This window comes from Gracilinanus agilis, chromosome 6, assembly GCF_016433145.1.
Source record: "Gracilinanus agilis isolate LMUSP501 chromosome 6, AgileGrace, whole genome shotgun sequence".
NCBI classification, from domain to species: Eukaryota; Metazoa; Chordata; class Mammalia; order Didelphimorphia; family Didelphidae; genus Gracilinanus; species Gracilinanus agilis.
The window spans coordinates 203,122,300-203,143,370 of record NC_058135.1 but is presented as its reverse complement, the minus strand read 5'-3'; the positions used below and the strand labels follow the sequence as shown (position 1 = coordinate 203,143,370).

The 21,071-nt window shown below is 42.1% G+C and overlaps 1 protein-coding gene across 1 annotated transcript in view; it reads right to left on the bottom strand.

Moving 5' to 3' along the window:
- The window catches only part of PROM1 (prominin 1), a 144,605-nt gene extending 124,483 nt beyond the window's left edge, over positions 1 to 20,122 (bottom strand). Inside the window, exons 1-2 of the mRNA XM_044681509.1 lie at positions 19,930 to 20,122; positions 10,168 to 10,628 (exon numbers count right to left, since the gene is read on the bottom strand). Of these exons, the coding sequence (XP_044537444.1) occupies positions 10,168 to 10,390 (223 nt within the window). The 5' untranslated portion in view covers positions 10,391 to 10,628; positions 19,930 to 20,122. The remainder of the gene's footprint in view (positions 1 to 10,167; positions 10,629 to 19,929) is intronic.
- Between the last annotated feature and the right edge of the window lie 949 nt (positions 20,123 to 21,071).

The window sequence follows — 21,071 nt, the reverse complement described above, 5'->3', positions numbered from 1 at the left end:
TAATAACAAAAACAGAAAAATTTATAGAAAAGAAAGATGAGAGGAAAAAAGAGAGAAGAGGGAGATTAAGGAAAGAATAATGAGTTCAGTCTTGGACCTAGTTAATTGAAAGGAGATTCAGAAAGCAATCAAACTAAACAAACCTACTCTCTGGAAAATTCTGGCAAAATAAGACTTCATTCCTGAATTCTGTGAATAATTTGGTTGTGTATGATTGTCTATAAATGGCTTCATTGAGTTTAGTCCATTTTGTCTTGCCAGTTTGTAAAATACCAAATAGTCTGTTTGAAGAAGTGGCTGGTGGTTTAATATCCACACAGGAGCATCCTTGATAATCACAATAGATCTTCACATTTATCTATGTTGGATTTTTGTAGCTCAGCAGAATAAGTGAGGTGAGCAAGTGATCTCCCATGAGACTACTACAAGATAGTTATCCCATTTATTGAGCTATAAAATAAGGCTGAAATATAGACATATTCCCTGTCCACAGCATTTAGGGAAGGAAAAATGACCAGCAATGTTCTTTAGGGAAATTTTCTCTCTCATTTTTGTTGAAAGAATGAGGGCATGATTCAAACCCCTAGAGTCTGATCTGATGCTAAGAAATTCCAGTTGAGGAGACTTTTTTTTTTCTCTCCCAAGGAGAAAAATAAGAAATTGTTGGCAAAAGGTACGAGTGTGGTGTTAAACACTCATTGATTGGCTGAAGTAGACAAATATGGAAAAATCCCATTATGTTTGGTATTGCATCTGTAAATCAGAATTTGCAATAGGTCAAGGCACATCAGAAGAGAGTCACATGGCAGTGGCATGGTGAAGAGTTAGAGAAGGGAGCTCTTCTCTGGTTAACAAGGAATCTGTCTTCTAAAACATAGGATGGTAGGATCAAGATAGCTTGAAATAATCTTAGAACTAGATTCATGTTATTTTTTACAAATAACTTATTTTTACAAATGAGAATAATGGAGACACAATGAAGTTAAAAAACTTTCCCAAAATCGTGTGTCTAAAAAAAAAGCAGAGAGAGGGGACAAAACTCAAAGCCTCAGGTCTAAATTTAAGGGTCTTTTTACTCTACTACAAGTTGTACCTTAAATTATATATGATTAAATATGTGTGTGTGTGCACTTATTAGAGGCCTTTAAATAATGACTTGTACTTTTTGAGCTTTTGTACTTTTCGAGCTTATGTACACCAATGAAGAATAATCACATCCATTTCTTAAATCTAACTGCCCCTCAAAAAGTTGGAACGATGAGATCAAAAATATAAATAGGTTTTCTGATTATTTAAATAGATTGATTGAATATTAGAGGCAGGCCTATGTTACTAAGCTTTCAAATTTGACCTTATGGAGGGGAAACAACATGGTATCAAACCAGTCAACAAGCATTTTATTGAGCATCTGTCTATGCCAGAGTGAGAACCACTCCAGCCACCCATCCTCATCTTTGCCCCCAACCAGATAGAGTGAGAACTACTCTGGCCACCCATCCTTATCTGTGCCCCCAACCCCTCCTGGAATCAGCCTCTGACTGGTGAATTTTCACCTTCTCTTGCCCATAACTAGGACTCCAAATCACTTACTGGCCATCATTTCCAACTCATGCTCTGCATTCCCCCAATGCCACCTCCCCTTTAATAGAGTCTTTCCCCACTAAATTGTAAACTCCTTGAGGGTAGGGATTGTTTTGCTTGCTGGTATCTATCTCCACTGCTTAGCACATTAAGTGCTAATTAATGTTTCTTTCTCCTTCCTTTTCTTTCTCCCTTCTTCTCTCCTCCACTCTTCCTTTTAGGACATCATCTAGCAGGTCTTCAAGGCCTTCAAGTAGGGTCTTCCAGGTAGAGGAAGACTTCTGACATTTTTGGATGTATTTAGTGGATGCTCAGACAGAGTTCAGACACTTTTCTGTAGTCAAGAGTTATTTAGAAGACCATTTTCCTCTTGTTTTTCTTAGAATTGGGGTCCTGAGAAACCTGAGCTATAAAGAGTGCTATCATCAGGGAAGTTAGATAAGCACAGTGGATAGAGCACCAAGGCTGGAGTGGGGAAGGTCTGGGTTCAAATTTGGCCTCGGCTACCTCCTAACCGTGATATCCTGGGCAAATCCCTTAAACCCCACTCCCTAGAAATGACCACTCTTGTGCCTTGGAGCCAACACTTAAAGTTGATTCTAAGAAGGAAAGTCAGTTTTAAAAAAATGTTTTAAAGGGTGCTGTTATCTAACAGATCTAATTCTTCATCTAAATGGTTCCCAGCTGACTTCAAGGAGATAGTAGTTCTCTGACAAGCCTCTGAAGGACATGACTCAAGTCCATTTTTCCACAAGGGCTCTGGATAACTGACCACATCAGATATCATATTCAAAATCTGCCAGGCCATCTCCTATACATCTGAAGCCCCACTTTATTCCATGGGAGCTCAAAGTGGGCTACATAGCTCAGACTAGCTTGGCAGCCACATTTCACCAGAATAAAAGAGTTAGATCTAACAGGGCTCAGACTAATGATTCACGGCCAACAGAGAGGACTGAAATCTATTTAGGAGATGAAGCTTCAGTATTCCACACTCTTTTTCTCCATAAAACAAAAAGGTAAGGAATCCTCTGCAGAGCTAAGTAGGACAGTGAAGTCTGTCCCCCTCTGATTTTCCATCTCCCATTCTCAGCCTCCATCATCATCACAATAACAGCTAGTATTTATTAAGGACTTTCTACGTGCCAGGCACTGCTTGACAAAGATGAGCTCATTTGATCTCCACATCAACCCTGAAAGATAGGTGCTGTTATTATTCTCATTCTATAGTTGAGAACACTAAGGCACACAGAGGTTAAAAGTGATTTACCTAAAACATATAACGAGTAAGTTGCCTTTTTAGTTATCTGAGGCTGGATTTGAATTCATGTTGCTGATGCCAAACCCAGGCATCCACTGCATTGGCTGGTCTGACTGCCCTGAGGTTCTCCCATAGCCTACATCTGTCTCTACCACTGTGGCTGGCCCACCCATGTGTAATTAGATTTTTCTACCCCAGAATTCTCTTTCCCAACTTCCCATTTTCCTTCTCACATTACATGCTTACATTTTCAAGATAAAGTTGTGTGGGTAGCTCCGCCTCTCTCTCTGCTCCTGGGAAGGCAGCTGTGGTGGTTGGGTGAGTGCCAGGCAGGAGAATTTTACTCATAAGGTTTTACTCAGGATTTTACTTTTGTTTTTGTATTTCTTCTACTTCAAGTGATTACTAATAAATCTTATAAAATATAATACTTGGAGTTATTAGATATTAATTTAAATTTTAAATAAAATTAAATTTTATTGAATATAAATTTAAATTCTGTCTTTAGAAGAAGGCAGAATGAGAGAGGTACCTGCCAGATGCCTGAACGGCCTTCACGGGCACCAACGCCCCCTTGGCCTTGTGTAATTAGAATCGGTTATCCTAAAAACTACAATTCCCAGCCCCCCCATTCTCCTCACGTTATGTGTTGAGGTAGGGAGGATATAAATTTGGTGTAGCCCCGCCTCTCACTCTCTTGTTTTCCTGTCAGGCTTTTTAAACAGGGAAGGAGAACTTAGTCACATGGTCTTAATTTTGTTAAATAATTGTGTTTTTTACTTCTATTTCCTTTTCATTCCTTCTACTTCAAGGGATTATTAATAAACTCTATAAAATATAATTTTTGGAGTATTAGAAATTAACTTAAATCTTACAGCCTCATCTGCCTCTCTTGCCAACATTGTAGGTTTCTTGTAGCTGCTGCTGCTGCTGCTGCTGCTGCCCAATCCCTCACTTAAGGCTGCATCCATGCCAGCACAGATAGCTGTTGTAGGGAGATGGAGAGAGAAGAACCAGGAGCCCATCCCATTGCCCAAATAGAGCCTTTGCTGAGGGGCCATATTTTATTCCAATACCTCTACTAATCATCTTAACCCATCAGGCTGGAATTCTTAACCTTTTTTTTTAATGTCATAGTCCCCTTTGGACTACTATATTTTTTTTTAAACTCTTACCTTCTGTCTTAGAATCAATATTGTGTATATTGTGTGTGATTGGTTCCAAGGCAGAAGAGGGGTAAGGACTAGGCAATGGGAGTTAAGTGACTTGCCCAGGGTCACACAGCTGGGAAGTATCTGAGGCCAGATTTGAACCTAGAATTGCCTGTCTGTAGGTCTGGTTCTCAATCCATTGAGCCACCCAGCTGCCCCCTCCTATAATATATTTTTTTAATTTTTTTTTAAACCCTAGTACTTTGGTGCATTGTCTCATAGGTGGAAGACTGGTAAGGGTGGGCAATGGGGGTCAAGTGACCTGCCCAGGGTCACACAGCTGGGAAGTGGCTGAGGTCGGGTTTGAACCTAGGACCTCCTGTCTCTAGGCCTGACTCTCACTCCACTGAGCTACCCAGCTGCCCCTTCCTATAATATTTTAAATGCATAAAAGAACACATAGGACCACAAATCTATTACAATGAAATACAGGGATCAATTTTTTTAAAAGTTCTGGGCCCCCCGTTTAAGTATCTTTGTACCTACGGTATAGGGCTCTCTCCATCCACACTTGGTTCACAAGTATAGGATAGGGAAGGCACATAGTAAGACAGCAGTTTATTGGGAAAAAATCTGGGGGCTCTGCTGGACCACAGGCCCATTATGAGTCAGCAATGTGTGGACTGCATTAAGAAAAGCTTAACTTCTAGGAAAAAGGAGGCAATAATCTCTCTGTACTTTGTTCCCATTACATCTTTAATAGTTCAGGTCTGGGCTCCATAGTTCAGGAAGGCCACTGATAAGGTGGAAAGGATCCATAAGAGTAAAGAAACTTGAATCCATGTCACAAGGAGATCAACTGAAGGATCAGGGTGGGGGATATTTAACTTGGAGAAAGAAATGACTTACTAGGGAAACATGACAGCTGCATTCAAGGCTTTGAACCACAGTCACGTACAGGAAGGGGTAGGCTTCTTTTGTTTGATCCTAAACAATGATTGGAAGTTGTAAAATAGCAAATTGAAGCTTGATTTCAGGGAAAACTTCATGAATCTGAGGACCTGGAAGGGAACTCAGTGGCCATCTTGTCCAAATCAAACATAAAAAGGAATCCCCACTATTACATACCAAAAAGTGGTCATCCCAACCTCAGCCTAAAGACCTCCAAGGAAGAGGAACTTATCCCCTCCAGAGGGAGCTTATTCCACTTTGGTTGACTCCAATTGCTGAGAAGCTTTTCCTAATATCACGCCTACTTTTGCCCCTTTGCAGCTTCCATCTATTGCTCTTGGTTCTATCCTATGAGGCCAAATAGAACAAATTTAATCCCTGTTTCCTAATGACATGACTTCAAATATTTAAATGCCTCTCTTTTGCCCTTCCGAGTCTTCCCTCTGAAAGGATACAAACATGTTCAGGTCCTTCAAGGAATCTTCCCATAACATGGAGTAAAGTTACGTGGTTGGCCGCCCTCTGCAGAATCTACATTTTATCAATGTCTGTCATAAACCATGGCATGTTGTCCAGTTGAAGCCTGATGAGGGCAGAGTACGCAGTGAGCTTCTCTCCTCCCTAGCTATTCCTACTTTCTGTTGGGGAGGACTGCCCAAAATCTGGCATGGCTACCCTTTGATCCAGCCATACCACTGCTGGGTTTATACCCCAAAGAGATCAAAAGGAAAAAGACTTGACTTGTACAAAAATATTTATAGCAGTGCTCTTTGTGGTGGCAAAAAAATGGAAAATGAGGGGATGCCCTTCGATTGGGGAATGGCTGAACAAACTGTGGTATCTGTTGGTGATGGAATACTATTGTGCTGAAAGGAATGATGAACTGGAGGAATTCCATGTGAACTGCAACGACTTCCAGGAATTGATGCAGAGTGAAAGGAGCAGAACGAGGAGAACCTTATACACAAAAACTGGCATGGACTGCTTTGAGAGACAGTCTCCTCCCCTCACTGAATGACTTCAAGCAAAAACTCTATGACCAGTGGTCAGGAACGTGGCAATAGATTTTGGCATCCTTTGTGACGGACTCAGGTCTCTGACATTCTCCAGCTCTGTGATTCTGTGAAACGAAGAACTTGGCAAAAACTTTCAAAGAATGATACACATCAGCTCTAACCCATTGACTTAGACTTGAATGATGAGGGTAGGAACTCCTCTGCCTATGCAGATTCATAGCTGTTCTGCAGTTTTTCAAAGTTCCCAGTGAAGGAGTGAATATTGAATGCTTGCTTCAGAATCAAGAGGACCTGGATTCAAGTCCCACCTCTTTGAGATTAGGCAAATAATTTAACCATTTAACGTTCCAGGAAACTCTTCAAAGGAGATAACTGAACTGCGGATTTTAAAGTTTGCAAAGCAATTAAGTATACAGCTGGGTGGTGCAGGGGATAGAGCATTGGACCTTGAGTCAAGAAGACCAAGTTTAAATTCATCTTCAGAAATTTCCTACTTGTTTGAATATGGACAAATCATTTGACCTCTGCCTCAGTCTCCTCATATGTAAAATGGGAATAATAATGGTACCTACCTCCTAGGGTTATTCCGATTATTAAAATGAGAAAATATCAGTAAACTTTTCAATGCTATAAAGGTTATTATTATTATTATTATCATTATCATTATTATCTAAAAACTCATTTGAGCCTCATAGAAAATCTAGGCAGTTGCCACTACAGGCATTATCTACATTTTTCAGATAAGGAAACTGAGGAGGCTCAGAGAGCCTAAGTGACTTGTCCATAGTCACACAATTATAGAAAGTAGGAGAAGCAGAATTTGAAGTAATGTCTTTCTAACTTTAACTTATTTACTTATATCCTATATAAATAGAAATTTTGTACCTTTGAACTACATCTCCCAGCATCCCTTTCACCTTTCATCTCCAAGTTGCATTGTTTGTATATAGATGTGTGTAACTCCGTCTCTGGCTCTCTTCCCCCTCTTACCCAGTGCCATCCCCCCCGCTCCACCACCACCACCCTGCATGGCAAAGGTGAAAGGGATGCTGGGAGATGTAGTTCAAAGGTACAAAATTTCTATTTATACAGTCCCAAATACTCAGCATTGAGAATACAAAGAGGAAAATGAAAAAGTTCCTACTCTCAAAGATATTATTTTTTCAGGGATTGGAGGGGATGGGAATAGCATGTACACAATTATATAAAAAGAAACTACAAAGTAAATACAAAGTAACTTCAGTGAGATGGCAACTAAACATCTAGGGAGGGAAGTAGTTCAAAAATGGCGCCATGTAGAAAGTAGCCCTTGAGCTGAGCCTTGATGGGAGGTAGAAATGGGGAAGGAGTGAATTCTGGGCATGAAGGGACAGCCTATGGGTGCAAGAGATAGAATATAGTTTGCCAAGAGCAGTAGGTCACTTTGGCTGCATAAACAGCATGTGAAAGGAAGCAATGCAATAGTGTAGAAAGAGAGGTTGTAGCCAGACTGTGAGGTACTTAAATATGGGCCAGAATACTGAGTATTTTATCCTGGAAGTAATAATGAGCCACTAAAGCTTACTGGGTTTCCCAGTCCAGTATTCTACCCAATATACCAGTCTACCCTCTTCTTTACCAGCCTGGTACAATTGGGTTCCAAAAGGTAAACCGTCTCTGTCCTCTATGCCTTTAAAGTATGGCGCATTTGGTGAATATTACATACACTATCAAGCTTAAAAAATAAGGATCAGGGGAACAAGCTAATTAAGTGAGCCTCCTTTCAGTAACAGGTTATTCAATACAATCTATGCAAACTTTTTTTCCCCTTCACTCTTCAAGCCTTGTTGCTAAAACATTTGGGATTCTCTTTCTTTGAAACAAGAAGACAAAAGTATTGATGAAGATTAAGAAGCAAACTAGGCCAAAAGCTCACAGATTATACTCAGATTGAAATTCTTCTGAAGCCTCAGCCTAATTAACAGCAGGGCTTGAGTTATATACACTCCGGAGTGCTTCTAAAGCTTTATGGGCTGCCAAAAGCTGCCTTCTAGCTTTATCACATTGATTGAAAACTAAAAATCAGTGCACTCTTAAAAAACAAATTACCAAGTAGCCTTCCCATTAAAAACAGAGACAGTGAAATGGAACAGCATATGGAAAGAAAGATTATGGGATTAGCTAATTACATGATATGCCTAAGAATACTACACAGGAACCACTTCATAAGGGGGAAGGGAGTCACACAAAATTTCAAATAAAGCAAATGCATTTTCTCCATTAGCAACTTCCCAGCATCCTTTTTTTCCCCTCAAGAAAAGGATATGAATTACAGAGAACACATTGAGCTACATTTCCTTAATCTAAAATATTCACACTTAAAAAAAAAGACCCTCAAGAAACTGGAAAAACTATTCAGAAATGATTACACTGGCATATAATAATAATAATTATTATGCACATACTTTTATTCTTTTAATAATAGTTTATTTTCCTTTCCCCTTCTGATAGTCTTATATTTGAATTTTAACATAAATGTCTGAAAAAAATCTCCACTTTCTTCAATTAAAAGTGAACACTGGGTTCAAAGAGATCTTGTTTCCTGGAAGTCTAACTCTTTAATAACAAGTGCTCCAAACCTTCACTTCATCCTTGTAGCACCAAGACACTCTATGCCCCTCAATATACATATCTACCCTTGGAGCTCTGGACACATCAGAAACTCTATCTATTATGGTTACTGAATAGACTTTGTTGAATCTGAAAATATTTCCACTGTGAGGCCAGAGTAGCAGAAAAGTTTATAGTAGGAATTAAAAGTAGGAAAAAAATGACTTTCAATTAAAATTTTTTTCAATTAAAAAAATGAACATCAAAAAGTTTACTAAAAAGATATATACATATAAAATACATACACACACCTTTAATGAAAAGTGGTTGACCTGCTTTATATTATTTTTTTGAAGCAGGAATTCTGGCTAATTTAATGACAATGTCTTTCAAAATATACATCAATGAGCAAGATGATTTAAGAAAAAGCTAAAAAGATCTGCAGGAACTGATGCAGAGCAAAATAAGCAGAATCAGGAGAACATTGTACACAATAATAGGTCAAGAATTATCTGTGAAAACTTGGCTTATCTCAGCAATGCAGTGATTGGGACAATCCTGAAAGACTTATGACAGGGAATGCTATCCACCTCCAGAGAAAGAACTGTTGGAGTCATCTTTCATATCAGTGTATTTATGGTTTTTATTTTGGGGTTTTGGTTATGTATGAGTTTGCTCTCACAACAATGACCAATATGGAAGTGTGCTTTGCATGTCAATAAAAGTAAAACTTAAAAAATATATACAACAATAGCTATCCTTCAAAATCGTCCATAATAAATATTATGGTAATTACATAAAAAAAGAAAAATTGCTTTAAAAAAGTGGCAAGCAATTGAACAATTTATTGAACAATTAAGTTCAATAAAATTGGATAGCTAATCAGAAAGTAAACCAACAAGTTATGCAAATTCCTCATCTAACAGATCTTTCTCAAGGACCATTTTTATTTTATAATCTCATCCCTCCAAAGATAAATTAAAACTTTTTAAAATAGGAGGACAGGATCGAGACGATGCACCTAACATGACACATATTATGGGCATAAATGAAGAGTAGACATCTCCCGAGTTAACTAGATTATCCCCTTCCCCCACAGCCCAAATGCTTATAATTCATATGTATGCACAACTTATTTAACACTTGAGCACCTAAACAAGCTTGGCCAGGACTACCTTTGCCCAAAGCAAAGTCTAACATTTGCTCCAGAGGTGGCCTGGAGTTAAATTTTAACAATTTGTACTTCCAAGTTACCAAGAGTCACCTTTAAATAAAAATAATGAATCTTTTTGAAGTATGGGATGCTCCATTATGAAATTTCTACATCCTCCCAGGTCCCCAAAAATTTAACTCTCCCACCAAAAGCCAACACTATCTGGAAAACCACCACCACCACCACCACCACCCCACTATTCATAATTTATGTTCTACTTCCTTCCTTTCTCTCAGATGTTCACATTCCAACTAAGATGCTTAACTAGCTACAACTCTTTTGTCCATCCACCTATCTTTCTGCCCTATATTTATGGGTATAAACTCCTGGCAAAATAGAGGATTAAAAAAAGAAGAAGAAGAAGAAGAAACGAGGAGAATCTGCTCTGCCACCAATCTCACTTACCTTCAGGGAAAGGATTGGGCTGCACCACAAAAAGGAAGGCCTTGACGATGCGAAACAAAATCTCTATTGGTCCAGGCTCGACATGTACATTCGTTTCATAGTTTATGGCAGGTAAGGAGCCCAGATCCAAAGTGCCAACAGTTGTCTTGTGCACCGAGTGCCCCTCGGAGACAGGACCTCCACTCAGCCCCAGCAACAGCAGTAAGCAGAGGAGCAAAGCCATGGTTTAGCAAGATTCTGATAACATGAGAGAGGGTTTGGGGGGTTTGTTTCTTTTTCTGAAGCCTGGAAATCTTCCTGGCAGGTGGAGAGATGGGTTTCTGTGACGCTGGCCGGTGGCGGGGGCAGGTGTGCTCATCAGCCTTCAGCAGCCGCCGCTGCTCCTCCTCCCCGGATTAAGAGGGCATCTGTTCTGAACTGATGGAGGAGATCTTGTCCTGGAGTGAGTCGGGGCACCAGGCCTGGCAAAGAGATTAAAAAGACATTTCACACCCACACCCTTCCTTATCCAGCAACTCACACTCTCCCTGAAAGAACCATTCCAAGAGAATTTGAATTTAAAACTCCCACCTAAAGGGTAAGAATGCACATTTCCCTTTGGTAAGGTAAAACATTAATAACAATAACTTACACTTACAAAGGCTGCCCTGAGTTGCCTGGTGATTTACAAAGGCTCTTTAGAGCCAGAAAAAAACCACAGAGAGAGGTAGACTCCATTATCATTGGTTTCAATTTACAAACAAGGAAACTGAGGATCTGGGTAAGTTGATTTCCTTCAGGGTTACACAGAAAAGTAGGAGAGAAAGGAATGGACTCAGGCTTTCTACACTCCAAGTCCAGCATATTATCCACTCCCCAGCACCAGAAACTCAGGACCTCAGCCCTGGAATGACTGCTCAGAGAGATAAGCTTTTGCCTCATCTTGCCCAGAACCAGACCTACATACCATTTCCCAAACACCTCCAACATTGTGCCACATCCAGCCATGGGTTGGTTCCCCCATGAGATTGTTAGCTCCCAGATGGAAGAGGCTCTTTTGCTTGCTTGTATTTGAATCCCCAAGCACTTAGGACATTACCTGGAGTCTAAAAAGTGCTTAATAAACGTCTGTGCCGTCTATCAAAATTGGGATGCTTTTACAGTAGAAATTAAATAGAAATTTGTAGTAATACTCAAAGAAGAAGGAAAGGAGGGGGATGAGGGAGACGGCTTCTGAGTCCTGGGGAAGAAAAAAGCATCACCTTCATTTGGAAAAATGATGAGGTTGAACTAGGATGATCTCTAAAGCTCCTTCTAGCTCTGGCTCAAACATTCTGTGAGTCTATTCTGGGAATGTTAAGAAGTCATACAATATGCTCTGGTTATGCCTTTCTCATAGGATTCCGAAGTATGCAGCTCCCTTATTGCATGCAGAGGGTCCACTCAATTTTTCCCAGAGTGGGTAAGTGCTTCACATTATTACTACTTGTCAGTTTTCAAATCTTCCTTTTATCTGTATTCTATTTCCTAAAGAACAATACAGGTCGAATAGGGGCTGGCTCTCAGGGGTCCAGAATTGCTTAGGCTACTCAGGTTTTTTGAGACCCAATAGCCATTTGAAAAAGAAAGAAAATATAGGGCACACACACAAAAAAAGACATAAGTAGAATTTGTTATTTAGCAAATGCTTTTCTGGTCTTTTTTCCATTGAAATGCCCTAATCATTAAGAGGAAATCTGGCTTTCATACAATGTCATATTTGACATTAAACCTGATGAAACTATTCAAATGTTTATGTCCTGGAGTTCAGAGGATTTTATAATTGAAAGGGACCTCAGAGATCACCTAGTCCCCCCATTAATTTATGTGTAAGTGAAATTGAGACCAAGGTCCATGTAAATAGTAAGTGGCAGAGCTAGTATTTCAAAGTTGCTATATTTGAAAATCTCATCTTTAAGTATACATCCAGTGGCTCTCTTGTTCCATACCTGGGCCTCCTCTCACATAGTCTACAGAAGGAAGAAGGATGCTCGCTCCTATATCTCATCATCATTTCTAGAGTCTCCCCTTCTCCCCTTCCTTCAGCAAGCTCTTCCTCTTTTGAGTAATCACTCCAGCCAAGTCCTGGTGGCTGTTTTCTACCAGACTTTTAAGTCATTCTCATTTCATAAAGAATTCAGTACTTGGCTCAGTCTTCCTCTAACCCCAGTCCTTACACTTGTGCATTTTGTTATCTCCTCCAGTGCTTCTCCTTTCTAGTTTACCAATCCTAAAACTACCATGATCCTAAGCACAGCACAATGTTAAGTGCTCCCACCTTCACAATCAATCTACAAGTAAAACTGCCTTCTTCTAACATAGCTTCTTATCCTTCCACCTGTCCCTAGAGCTCAGCCTTCCTAAACCTATTCTCAGTCTTCACCCCACCAAGCCTGGACTAGCTTTCTCGGGCCACCACCCTTGCTCCAGCTTCATTTTCCTCCCTTCAAAATCTTGATCCCAGTTTATCTTTACTCTATTATATTCTTGTTCTATTCAACCCTATCCAAAATCCCAATTCTAGATCATTCCCACTGACCACATGCTTTTTCTGCTCCTATTCCCAGTTTCTAAACACCAATGGAAGAAGTCAAGAGAAGAGACTGTATTTTTCCATTACAAATCTGTTATCTGATCTCAATGGTAGACAACAATATTTTTATTCTTTCCTGATTGATTCATCACACTAGCCTCAGTGGTAGTTCTAAACCTTTTCTTCCTTATCCCCTTCCAACCAATGCTCAACTCCCAAACATACAAATCCTTCTTTCTCTTAGCAAAGGATGTCATCTCATACTTCATTTTAAAAAATGAGGCCATCTGTTGAAAACTCCATGTATTTCCCAGTTTTACATTTCGAATCACTTCAACATAACTCCCACTCTTTGTTCCTTTTGAAGGGAAAGAGGTGGTCCTTTTCTGGGCCAATACCAGTCCATTTACATGTGCTTTTGATCCCATTCCATCCCATGCCTCTTTGGTCTCTCCTTCTCTCTAATTTTTAATCTCTCATTAATGACTGAATTCTTATCGACATTCTTTCAAACTGCTAACAAATACTTCTAGATCTCCATCATTTAAAAAAAAAGACTTTCATTTGAATCCCCTATCTCTTCAATTTTTTGGTCTTATATCTCACCTCTGTTGGAGATTCCTCAGCTGAAAGATCCTAAGATCTTCCAGGAGAGCTATTCCTCCTTCCTAGGTCCTTTTGACTGGAGGTCAATAAATCAAGAGGGAAGGCTAGAAGAGAATAAGTTTAAATAGCATCAGCTGATGGGAAGTAATTGCAAAAAAGGAGGAGAGATACACATTTTGACTGGGTTTTACACAGCTGTAGGGCAGGCAGCTCAGCCATATTCCTTATTTCAGAGGTAGAGAAGCTATCAGGTAAGTTGTTAACTAGAGGAACCTTAGGATCACCCTTACTGTTCCAGTCACAGTGTTTTCCCAACAGTTCAGATCATCAGACCATCTAGGAGGTGGGAGAGGATGTCTAGCTAATCTCATCAGATTATCTAGGTGGGACAGAAATCAGTCCTCTCTTTTGAAATACAATCAGCATAATCTATGGATTCCATTTTTTTGACCCCAAGATTATTATTTTGGGAGAGATATTTGAAAAGAAGAGTATACAGTTCCCCTAAACTTATAGCATATGCTTATGGTTCATTTTCTCCACCATACCTTTCTTCCATAACCACTCTTTCAGAAAAGGCCATTTAAATTTCTGCCTAAGCTTTCTCACCCTCCCACTCACTTCTTGCCCTCTAGCTTCCAAATTCATCACTCAACTAAAACTGTTTTCTTCAAGGTTACCAGGGATCTCTTAATTGCCACATGATTGCTTCTCCATCCTCATCTGGCAGCACACAATATTGCAGATTATCTCCTCCTCCTAAGCAATCACTTCCCTCTAGATTTTCATGACTCTCCCCTCTCTTGGGTCTCCTGCCTTGTCTAGCTAACCCTCTGTCTCTTTTGTTGGTTCATCATCCATGTCTCATCTCCTGTGTGTAGTAGATCTACCCGGGGCAGAAATTTCTCTCCTTCTCCTCAGCCTCTTTTTCCTCTCACTCTTGCCCTCTGCCTCCCACCTATCTCTCTTCTTTCCCAATTACAGGGTTCAACCAAATATCACAAATCTAAAGCTGAAAGGGGCATGAAGATATCATCTGTTCCAAAAACTTCATTTTGCAGATAAGGAAACTGGGGCCTAGGGAAGTTAAGTGACTTTCTCAAAGTCACAAAGAGAATAAGCATCAGAGATTGAATTAGAATCCAGACCCTCTGATTTCTAAGCCAGGAATTATTCCAATAACTAAAAAATAACTCATCTTTTTTTGCCCAAGTTTGCAACCCAACAAGTCATCTTCAACTCTTCTCTCTCTGTTAACAATCCCTGGCCAAATCTGGTCAATGTTATCTCCAGTCTTATCTCTTAAATGACAATCACCCAAATTCAAGGCCCAATCACCTTTCACTTAGACTTATTACAATGGTTTCCTAATTGGTCTCTCTTCTCCATTTTCCCCTCCACACAGTGGCCAAAGGAATAGTCTGAAAATATTTATCGGTTCAGGTCACTCCTCTTCTCAAAAAGCCAGAGAGGCTCCCATTACAGCCCAAGTAGATTCTTCTACTTGGCATTTAAAGTCCTGACCCCAGGCTCTCTCTCCAAGGTGATTACATGTTACTTCCCAGTATACACTCTACATTTCCAGTCAAATTAGCCTCTCTAGTTATTCCTGGTTCTTTCCTCCTTCAATGCTTTGCCCTGCTGCCTTGGGGGGCAGCCTTCAGCCTCCAGTTTATCTGAATAGTAGAATCCCTATCATCCTTCAAGGTTCAGCTCCTTCCCAGGGCTGAGCCAGACATCCCTCCAACAAAATTACTTTGCAAATGTTTTGCACTTATTTTCTGCGTACACCCTCCTCCTGAGGTAAGTTGTTTGAGAATAGGAGCTGTTCCTTTCTGTCTTTGTATCCCTCATGCCTCACATATGGTAGGTGATGAATAAATGGCCTGGGTGGAATAAGATATCATAAGCCTTGCTGGCAGGTAAAGGCTACTTCATTTTCAGCCATGGGCAGGGGGAAAAAATGAGATTTAGGACAGTAAGTCATCTGAGTCACAACCTGCCCAACTGGAAAATCCATGATGTAGAAGGGCACCAGAAATCAGATGCAAAACCACCTCAGGCACAGTTTAAAGAAAAATGAGCCAGGACTGAGTCTTGGGATTATAACCTCTTAACTCACTACTGATGCTCATGTTCACACAGACCTCCCTCACTACATCACTCAGAGGTTTCCTTGAGAGCATCAGACTTTGATTCAGGTTTGGGATCTTCTAAAGAAGAGGAGGACCTTCACTTTCTATGCAGACTCCTAAGTTAATGAAACATTGAATATAAGTTAAGTTACATTTCACTCAACAGAAAATTGAAAGGACTTGCACTCTCATCTATAAACAAGTCAGGACAATTCTACTCCCCTTTTCTATGAGCTTCCCCTTTCCACAAGCACTACCTGGGGAGCCCCCCCCCAAAGATCATCTCACTTTATAGGGTTACCTGGGGAGAATCCCCACAAAAAAAGTCATCCTACCTTACAGCACTCCCTAGAGAGCCACCAAAATATAAAGACTCGGTATGGCTGGAAAGCCCAGCATCTTGTATGAGGCACCAAATTAATAACCCCAACCTAGCTTTTCAGACTTATTGGGCATTAGTCTTTATATTTGTGTTTCCTGTAGCACACTGTTACTCAGGAGAGAATTGCTGAATGGAGAAATTGGCCTAAAAGATACCACCACATCCAACAGTGGCAGTTCTATTGAAATTGCAAACACAGGATTCCTAGAGTAAGACAAAACTCTACGAGAGAGATGGCTGGCCAATAGAATCTAGTTTCAGTGGCATAAAGTTTACAGGCCTTTGAATGTTGTAGACAAGCAGAAGGAAAAGATCACAATGGTGGCTCTGTTCCCCAGGGGTAAATGGATTTATAGATATGGCACTACCACAGTGGAGAAATTTTTAAAATCATAAACTTAAAGCTGGAAGGGACAGTTAGGGTCATCTGATATGAACTCCATTTTACAAATGAGAAAACTGAGGCTTAGGTAAAGTCACTAGCCCAGGGCCATAAAGTTAAATGCTAGGATAAGGGCATGAATCCTGGTTATCCAAGTCAATTCCAGTATATATTTCTACACAGGAGAAGAGACACAACTACAAGAAGGGGAAAGGAGGGTACGGATGGGATCCTTTCATCCACATCACCATTCCTCCAATGGCTGGCTTGTTTCACATTAATGTTCTTATGTCTTATTTTATCTTCCAAATCAGATTAAGAAGTTCAGTCAGGGCAGGCATCTTAATTCTTTGGGGTACTCCAAAGTGGTGCTCAGTGCACAGTTAAGCCTGCAAATTATAGTCCACAGTAGATTTAAGGCAGTGGTAGGATTTTATTGACAGCTTTAGGGCAGATATTTTTGTGACTTCTCTGGGCTCTTCCAAGAGCTTCCCTCAGTGACTATCCCTTATTATCATGCCTTGGGGCAGGATATCTATAGAGAACCTCAGAAGTGCATTATCTGAAGAATAATCTTGCTTAGGGTTCTGAATCTGCAGGTTGGGAGGAAAAGAGAGAGAAGAGATATGATCACAGGGAACTAGGGATAATAGGTACAATAAAATCTCACAGGACTGACATACAAACACATCATTTCAGATCAAAGGAATACCAGTCACCATCTAGCCAGACTCATACCCAAAAGGCATTTTTCATTAAAACATACTTGACAAATGGTAATCTAGCTTTTGCTTGAGAGCTTCCCTAATGAAGGAAAGGCCTCCCAGGACACCACATTCCACTTTTGGACAGCTGCTGGATCTGGAATCAGGAAGACTAATTCTTCTGAGTTCAAATCCAGCCTAAGAACTTATTAGCTGTGTGACACTGGGCAAGACACTGGGCAAGTCACTCTGCCTCGGTTCTTCATCTGGAGAAGACAATGGCAAACCACTCCAGCATCTCTGCCAAGAGAACCCCAAATTGGGTCACAAAGAGTTGGACACAACTGAAAAAAAACTTAACAACAATAATTGTTCCCAAGGCTTTTTATCAAGATGACATCAAATCTAAATTTACCTCTTTGCTACTTCCATCCATCTCTTGTGGACCTACCTGATGGGGCCCAATAGAATCATTCTATTCTCTCTTCCATGAGAGTTCTTCAAGTAAACTTACTGCTTTCAAACCATCTCTATATTTGCTACTGACCTAATTTCAACTCTCTCTGACTGGGCATCTGGGGGATAAGTAGAAGAATTTAGAAGGGTATTGGAAGCTAAAAGGGACCTTGAAGTCATCAAATTTAACCCCCTTGTTTTATAGATGAAGAAACCAGGTCCCAGGGAGCTTACATAAATTTGTCCAGAAGTAACAAGGTTTGATAGTCCCATAGCCAGGACTAAGTATGATTCTCACTTATAAGGTGGGAAGAGATCCTTGATTCAAAAAAACAAAACAAACAAACAAAAATAAAACTCATCTCTTCAAAAGGAATATAATTAAGTTGATCTGGGGCATCTGAAACTAAGGCTTCTAAATTCATGGCTCTTTGCACTTAAATAAGAGTGGATTTAAAATCAAAGGGTCTCCCAGTTCCTAACCTTTAGAAGATAGTTAATACCTTTGTCACCTTAAGCAAGTCTTACAACTTTCTGGGTTTCAGTTTCTCATCTATAAAACGAGGGGGATAGGCTGGATTATCGCTAGAGTTCCTTTCAGCTCTAAATCCTAAAATCTCCAGGCCCTGGTGTCCAGTAAATGCATCGTGCTTTTCCCCTATAGAGAGAACTCTCCCTTCTATGCAAGCAGAACCACAAGGGTTTTCTACTTAGACTAATGAGAGCTTGGGGAAGGGGGAAGGACAGAAGAATCCTAAAAATTCCTATTTGACACTTTATTGCCTTAAAAAAAGGCAGTATCTGCCACCCATAGGACTAATTCCCTTAACTGTTCAACTCGGTGGAATGGTCCCAATGGAAAAGATACATGTTTTCTGTGACTCAGACCTCAAACCTCTGCGCACAGCAACCAATTGTCACAAGCAGAGAAAGAGGCTTTCTCCCCACCCCTCTTCTCTTTTTAAGTATTCTCCAGGCAGGCAGCAGAGCCCACCAGCTCGACACTGACCGCCCCCTTCTACCCACCACCCCAACCCTCCCCACCCGCTCCGGTGCACTAAGCCGTGGCATACAAAGGGGGTTTCAAAGGATGTAAGCAAAAGGAAGGAGAGTGGAGCGGGGAGGGGGGCCGGACCCTAGGAATTTATCAGCTGAGGGGGAGGGGCGGAGGCGAAGGGGAAGGGGCGCGTGGGTGTTACCCTGAGCAACTTGACTGTAACTTGCCCAGTGGAGAGCGTAACCTCTGAGCAGCCCTTCCGGGCTGGGGAGGGATAACGGCATCCCAAGCCCCCACCTAGGACTCTCCCCTCTATACAGTCTGGTTGCCCAGGAGAGGGACCCGGCAGAGCCCAGCCGGGACTCAGAGGGTTTCACAGAGGGGGTGGTCAAAGGCGCCTAAACTCCCAGGCTGAAACCAAGCTCCTCCTCTCTCCATTTTCTCTCCTTTGTTGTCCGGGGCCAGTGTCTAGGGACTTAGCCGGGGCTGGTTGCGGGTCCGTGCCCAACTCCGCTCGGCCCAGATCCCTCCCGATACCCCCATCTCCACCTCCTAGCAGAGGGCAAAGCTGGTGCTTCCACCACCTCGGAATAATCGAATGCTTCTCTTTCCTCCTCGGTTTCAGAGGACTCTGCGCTCCCTCCCAAGGATAAGCAGGAAGATGCCCCCGGCTAAAATCCCACTGGGGCTCCGGGGTCCGGGGTGGATGAAGGAGGAGGGAGGAGACCACAACGGAGCTGGGAATTAGCACCCTCTGTGACCCGTTTGCCGATTAATTTCTGCTTCTCCATTCCCGCAAACTAGGTAAAGCTTCATCTCCATACCTTCCCAGCGGGGGAGCAAGGCGGGAGGGAAGATCAATATATAGATTCCTCGGGGAATCCTGGTCCTGAAAGAGATGCCCATGTTCACCTTAGTAAAGAAGCCCTAGTCCTTAAATAAATCCCTGCTTTCCCCTACCCCATCTCTCCCTACAACTCTCAGCTCATCAGAGGGCGAGCCCGAGGTCCCAAAGGACCTCAGAGAAGGTCACAACATGGGGGCGTGGGGGGGGGCGCGGAATTTATCTTTTCCCCTACTCAGCCTCAACACAGACCCTTTTTTCCTCATGTCTCTTCTCTTAAAGCTCACCCTACCGTAAAGCGAAAACCCTTCATCTGCGCCTCTGGAAAATTACAGTAGAAAGTCAAAAAAGTTTGCTCCCTGGACGCGTCCCCCTTCTAGCCCCAATTCCCAGTGCCCTAGACCCTGTCCTCCATCTACCCCCGAGTTCGTCTAGCCTCCACCTCCCCAAGTCGAATGCCTCTTTTAGCCTGCAGCCGCACTCTCCCCACTGGAGTTCCTGCCATACTCCCCTAATACTGGATGCTGAGTTGGGGGAGAAGAAGAGGGAGGCAATACTCTGTTTTCTCCCCACTTCCCCCTATCCATCATTCCGTTGGCTTCCAAGTGCATACAGTCTCCCCTAATTCCCTCTTCCTCCTTTCCTTCCTTCCCATAGGTATTTTCCCAGCTACTGGAAAGAGGACTCCAGGGGGAGGGTACTCACCGCCCAGCAGCTGCTTGCAGCTGCTTCTCCTTTCTCCCTCTTACTCTCCTAAATACCTAGTTGGAGGGCTGCAGCTGCGGCCAGGGACTAGGCAACGTCGTGGGCTCCCGCGGCCCCCCAGCAACAGCTGCTGCTGCTGTGGCTGCTGCAGCCTTCTTTCCTCTTCCCGGGGAGCGTACAGTCTCTCAGCTCTCATACAAACCAGCCTCCCTTACTCGTAAGCTCGGTGCTCGGCAACCCATGAAGCCCTGGCTCATGAATGATTTATGAGTCACAAAACCCGGCCTCCAGTTTCAGGGGACCACCAGCCAGGGTTTGGGAGACCCTCCCCTCCTCTCCGCTCCCAGCACGCCGCCGCCCCCGCCTCAACCCGCGTACCAGCCTGTGCTGGGTGCACGGAACCGAGCTCAGCCTCCCGATGGGGAGAGGGAAGGGGCTTTTCTACTTTGGGAGGTTTGCCCTAAACGTAGGACTGCAGATTGGTCTGAATCCGCGCCCCCTCCTTTCCTCCTCCTCCTCCCCCTTCCCCCACTAGAGGGGGAGGAGGCTTCACAGGTTTGCAGCCGACCTCCACCAGAACATCGTAGAAACTGAGGGACCTGTTGCACTCTCAAAGTGCAGCTTAAGCCACGGTGATTGCACGGGGAGGGGTGGTATTTTTTTTTTAAGAAAATATTCTCTCTTTCTTCCTTCCTTCCCCCCCCCCTCCCCGAAAGAGTTTCAAACACATGCAAAGACGCCTGGTAGAGAACTAGGTTGGAAAAAGCAAGAAATGTGCTCTTTCAGAGGGGCTCCCACGGAAGTGTATTTTATTTTAAAAACCTTGGAACTTGCAGCCCTGAACTAGGTTGGCCTCAGGCACTCAGGAGACCAGACTCTGATCTAGCTAGCCCCAATTTGCTGTAGTACCCTGGGGCTTCCAAAGAACACTATTAAAACACACACACACACACACACACACACACACACACACACACACACACACACACACATCTTATTAAACAGTTTCTGTCTCTGTGCTTCTGTCCATCCGTCTGTAATTGGGTATCTGTCCCCGTTTCTGTGTCTGTCAGTCTCACACACAAAGAATATGTAAGTCCAAAGTGTTGGAATTCTTAATAATTCATGTAGGGTTCAAATCT